Here is a 5,412-nt window from a genome sequence, read left to right on the forward strand (position 1 = left end):
GGCTCCTGTTAGGAGTTCTCTCTGTCTCACAGAGGGGTCGTGTGTGATTTGTGATGTGTATTTTCTTCTTTGAGGAGAAGAACTGGCTCCCAGAGATATTCCACATAGTGGCTTTGTGCCTCCATCCAAAGAGAAGAGCTACCTGACAAGCAGCTGTAAAAGAGTAAGGACAACCCTTTTTCTTCCATCTTTTTTAGCATTTGTTTATCAGTATTAAAAAGAAGCCCTTGTATTGGTACAATTCATAGAAGTATGGAATAATTCCCCTTCCTTTCCTTAGAAACAAAGAGGTGCTTAAAGTTCATGGTGACACAGGAATCACCATGGGCACAGGTGAGATCAGCACCTGTGGTGCTGTTTCACTGATGCCCACAAGCAGGCCTGTGGATTTTTCAGTCCTTGCTGTACCTGATGAGAGAGATGATTTAAAATGACAGGTAGCATAAGGCCAGTCTGTGCCTAGTTTATAAAAGAGAACCAGGTTAAAGAGTTATTTTACAGCACTGGGAGTGTTTGAGGGTAGGAACTAGGGATGCAGCTGCACCATTCTGCTTCAATGCCCAGGCTATCTGAGAGAAAACTGGCTGCAGCCCAGGGGAGACAGAGCTGCCTGGTGCTTCCTCCAGGCTCACACAACCAGCTACTTTGGGTGTTTTTCTCCCTGTGACCTTCCTCTGCACGCCGTGCCTTGCAGTGGGAGAGAGAATTCTTGCAAGAACTGGCTGACTCACTCTAAACTCTCCCATCTGCCATGAAAACCTTGGAGTGCTGTGAGGTCCACGGAGGGTGAGCACTTTATTGCTATCAATGTGAACTTTTTCAGAGGTTTAGTACAGAAAATCTTCACTTGTAGAAACACATATCAGGGGATACAACTTGAAAATCAGTGTGCTCTGTATGGTGTCTATGTGAAGAATGCACATTTGAAGTGCATATAAAAAAACCCTCCTTCATCTTCAAACATGGGTCATCCATTTTGCCTGATGAAACTTGGTGTCTTTGGTTTGTTAATAAATAATCACACCATAAAAACTAGTGGCTTTTGATGCCAGGTAAATTTTGGTGCCTTGAGCAAGCACTTTCAGACTCTGCTAATAGGATTAAGAGTCTTCTAAAAGGAGACAGTTCTGTCAGGTGGGAATCTACTAAACTTGAGTGTCCCAGCTCCTTGTTATGGAAACTTTTGGTAGTCTTTGGGTGTATTAAAAAAAAAAATCCTTGGCAGGAAAAAACATCTTGTTCTATAAGCTTCTGAGTTTATTAAACCAGAGGCCTTTAGCAATACAGAAACTGTTTTGTTGGAACTCACCTGCTCCCAGCAAAACCAGTATGGTGATTTTTCATATTTAGTTGGATGCCATGATAGTTTTGCCGAGCAAATCATAGAATCATAGAATCCTTTAGGTTGGAAGGGACCTCCAAGATCATCAAGTCCAGCCATTGAGCCATTAGGGCTCTAAAGTCCTCTGCTAAAACAGATCAGAATCTGTCAGGGTTGGAAGGGACCACAAGGATCCCCCAGTTCCAACCCCTCTGCCATGAGCAGGGACACCTCCCACTAGATCAGGCTGCCCAGAGCCTCCTCCAGCCTGGCCTTAAAGACCCCCAGGGATGAAGTGTTGCTGAAGAATTGGATCCACACTGGGAGAGATTTGTGCTTTATATGAGCACAGATCAAGCATAATCCTGGAGACAGAGCAAATACATCCAGTGATGGTCACACATCCAGCCACCCATGCTGAAGACCCTTGTCACCCCTGTGGAGTCCAGTCTGACTGGCCTCCTCCATAGGACAGAGTGTTCTGGTGTATTCTCCAGGAGAAGCCATGCCTGCTTGGAGCTGTCTTCAGACCAGGCTGCTTGCTTTGCACAGAGAATGGTGCAGCCAGGAGGTTTCTGGCTTTGTTTGATTTCCCCATTCCTGACTGATAATTTTAGCATCAGCAAAAAGCTGTTCTGGGCTTGCTGCCTGGAACGTAGCATCAGGAGTCTGTGTTTGCAGGCTTCCTGAGCCCCTGTCTTCCAGGTATCCTACCTGCCAAGAATAAGAAAGCAAGAAACATCAGATTAGTTTCCAGACTGAGCTTCCTGTCTTCCCCTTGGAGAGCAGTCCAGTGCCCTGCCACGACGTGCAGCTTTCTCTAGCCCACCTAAGGAGGCCTGGAAGGAGTGTGTGAGGCTGTTCTGGTGCTAATGGCTGTTAGCTGCCAGCAAACACATGCTGGAGCAAGTAGAAAGGTTGGGTTTCCACAGTCCACTGCTGATGTAGAAACCTGCTAATAAAATAAAGAGCTGTGTTGTTCCAGATGGAACTGCAGCTCGTGCAGATGTTCACTGGAATAAAACTTGCAGTTCCTCAACTCTGCAGCGGGTTTGAAAAGCACAAGGTCAGTGGTTAGTGTGTGAACTGTGAACTGGTTTCCACTTGCAGTCAGACAGCTTCTCAGCCATGAGCTGAGGGTATTTCAGTCTTCTCTGAAGCACTGGCCACCTCCAGAGCCACAACACTTACCTAGGAAGATCTGAGTCCTGTGCTGGGAGCAGTTCCAGAGCAGAAGCAGAGCGTTCATCAGAGCTCTCTTTGGCAGCATGCCCCAGGCCTGACCTTACCATCACCAGGAACCAGGCACAGGTAGCTCAGTCAACAAGCCCTCCCCAAAATTTCAGCAAGGGGTTCTAGGATGTTACTAGAAACCATGTTTCTTTTGTCTAATTGAGTATGGAAGTTCCTCTGAACTGGACACCTCCATTAGTTTTATTCTCTGTGGGCCCCCTGCTGCAGAGCTGCACTTCTGATGTGGTTGTCAGTGCCAGATAGGGAACAGGAGAAGAACTGCTTATTACCCCATCCCTGAGTCATCCTCTTCCCTCTTACTCTAATTATAGTGAATTGAGTTCAAGTCCATCAAAGTGGAAATTATGGTTTCCTAAAACTGTGGTGGAAGGCAGTCGATCAGGAGGCCAGCAGCAGGCAGTGGCTAGACCACATCAGGAAATGGTGTGGTGAAGATCTGAGGGTGATAATGTGCTGTAACACAAGGCAGAACAAGGACAGCAGAGCACAACACCACTGCCCTTTCTTCACAGTTGCCAGACCGTGGAAACAGTGAAGGAAAACACAGCCAGAAATGTCTGTTAGATTTGTCTGCTTATTTGTCATATGGAAGACCTGAAGTTGATAAATGCTGGTGATTATCTTCAGGAGGCAAAGGCAGTGTGTGCAGACTGGGGCCCATGGTACAACAGAGCTGGTAAACTGGGTTATTCCCATCTCACTCTTCAGGGAAATGCTTGACAGCTGTAACGTGACTTGTGTCTCTGTGTTCCTTTGTGTTGTAGTCCTCTCTCAGGTTGCTGGCTGAAGATTTCAGTGCCATGGTCAACAACCCACACTTAAGTGATGTCCAGTTCCAGGTGGACTCTGGAGAAGTCTTTTATGCCCACATGTTTGTGTTGTATGCACGGTGTCCACAGGCTCTTCAGGTTGTAAGTACTGCTGAGGTACCTCCCTCCTCAGCTTCAGAAAAGCTGCACTCAACTGTGCTTTTGGCAAGGCTAGTGAAGGGGTTCTTATGTTCCCAGAAGTGTTTTGGGTGGAATAGTTCCCAGCCTGCTCCTACACAGCCTCCTGTCAGGACAGTGGAAGGTGCTGAGCCTGACATTTCCTCTGCTCTTTCAGAGAGCTGCCACCAGGCCACACAGACAGCTCCCTGACGAAGGAGCCCTCTGGGAACCTTTAGTTTTATCCTCATCACATTGGCAGTTGTTTCCACCCAAGGTGACTCAGGCCATTTCTCAGGGGTCCATGGAGTTTGGGGAGGGGAAGCAAGTTCATATATGCCATATACTAAGCAAGCTTAATGTGAATTTTTTAAGGGATCTTTGCAACAATTGGCAAACCTGCGTGTGCCCCCAAATCAAAAGACTTAAAAAAAAACTATTGGTTTAGCCATTTGCTCTTATTTCAATCCCTACAACTCTTGCCTGGCTTCAGTGTCCCCATCTGCTGTTTTCATGGGCAGGACTTATTAGTGTGGGCAGAGCTGTGGGATTGACCCTATATTGTATTTCTGATGCCTGCAGAGGGTCGTTTTCCTGCAAGTGGCCACCTGCAGAGCAGCATTTCACCTTTATTTTCCTTATAGGTGAGGGAGTGCTCTTCCTCGTTGAAGATTTTGGGTTACAAGGAGACAGTAATTAGAGATGACTTCAGAGCTCCTGTTTTCTGTTGCCTGGCATCCCCTAACTTTGAAGGGAGTTTCAGGTAGCACAATATGTGATGTGGCTGCAAAGGAAGTGAGACCTTACTGAACTAGAGATGCATTTTTGCCAAAAGCTGAGGTCAGGTTGGACCCACAAAGATAATGGTCCAGTTCAATGTAGCAGTATTTCAATATTTGTCTCTTTTCCTGTGAGACACCAGGAGAACTAGAGTTTTGGCAGCACATCAAGGGTAGGTAAATCCAAACAAGATCAGAGGAAGCTCAATGTAGAGGGGTGTACATAACTCTGGAAACTGTGCTCTGGGAAATAATTTGACTCCCAAATTAAGACCATCTTTTATATGTGTTACTAAACCAAGTAGTTGAATGTTATTGAAGCTGACAGCTGTAGGGTCAGGAAGGAAATGGCCTGTTCCATGTGGATCTCTGCATAACTGGTCATCTTGGCTTCCCTCAGAGCCATCAGTGGTCTCCTGGGGTGCATGAGGAAGAGTGTGGCCAGGTTGAGGAAGGTTCTCCTCCCCCTTTGCTCTGCCCTAGAGAGGCCACCTCTGGTCCAGTTCTGGGCTCCCCAGTTCAAGAGTGACAGGGAACTACTGGAGAGAGTCCAGTGGAGGCTACAGAGCTGCTGAGGGGCTGGAACATCTCTGTGCCAGGACAGGCGGAGAGCCCTGGGGCTGTGCAGCTGGAGAAGCCTCAGAGGGGATCTGATCAGTGCTGAGCAAGAGCTAAAGGGCCCCAGGGGGCAAGAGGCTGGGGCCAGACTCTGGTCAGTGGTGCCCAGGGACAGGACAAGGGGCAACGGGCACCAACTGGAACCCAGGAGGTGCCACCTGAGCAGGAGGAGAAACTTCTTTGGTGTGAGGGTGCAGAGCCTGGAGCAGCTGCCCAGAGAGGCTGTGGAGTCTCCTGCTCTGGAGAGATCCCAAACCTGCCTGGCTGTGACCCTGGGCACCCTGCTGTGGGTGAGCTGCTGGAGCAGGGGGTGGGATGAGATCTCCAGAGGTCCCTTCCCACCCCCCCTGCTGGGACGCTGCGCTCAGGCCCCGGGCCCAGGGTGAGACTCTGGCTCGTGGCGGGAGCAGGCTGGTGGGGGTGGGAGCAGGCTGGCGGGAGCAGCCCAGGGGTGCCCGTTCCTTGCCCAGCAGACAGACTCTTGCCTTCCCCCAGGTTGCCAGCGAGGGGTTCG

The 5,412-nt window shown here is 48.8% G+C and overlaps 1 protein-coding gene across 1 annotated transcript in view; it reads left to right on the forward strand.

The window, feature by feature from the left end:
* The window catches only part of LOC103771849 (structure-specific endonuclease subunit SLX4-like), a gene marked incomplete at its 3' end in the record, with an annotated part of 12,916 nt that extends 9,430 nt beyond the window's left edge, over positions 1-3,486 (forward strand). The window contains exons 8-9 of the mRNA XM_008939166.1: positions 75-163; positions 3,340-3,486. Of these exons, the coding sequence (XP_008937414.1) occupies positions 75-163; positions 3,340-3,486 (236 nt within the window). The remainder of the gene's footprint in view (positions 1-74; positions 164-3,339) is intronic.
* Between the last annotated feature and the right edge of the window lie 1,926 nt (positions 3,487-5,412).

The sequence above is a fragment of the Merops nubicus genome, unplaced genomic scaffold (genome assembly GCF_000691845.1).
Source record: "Merops nubicus isolate BGI_N331 unplaced genomic scaffold, ASM69184v1 scaffold9204, whole genome shotgun sequence".
NCBI classification, from domain to species: Eukaryota; Metazoa; Chordata; class Aves; order Coraciiformes; family Meropidae; genus Merops; species Merops nubicus.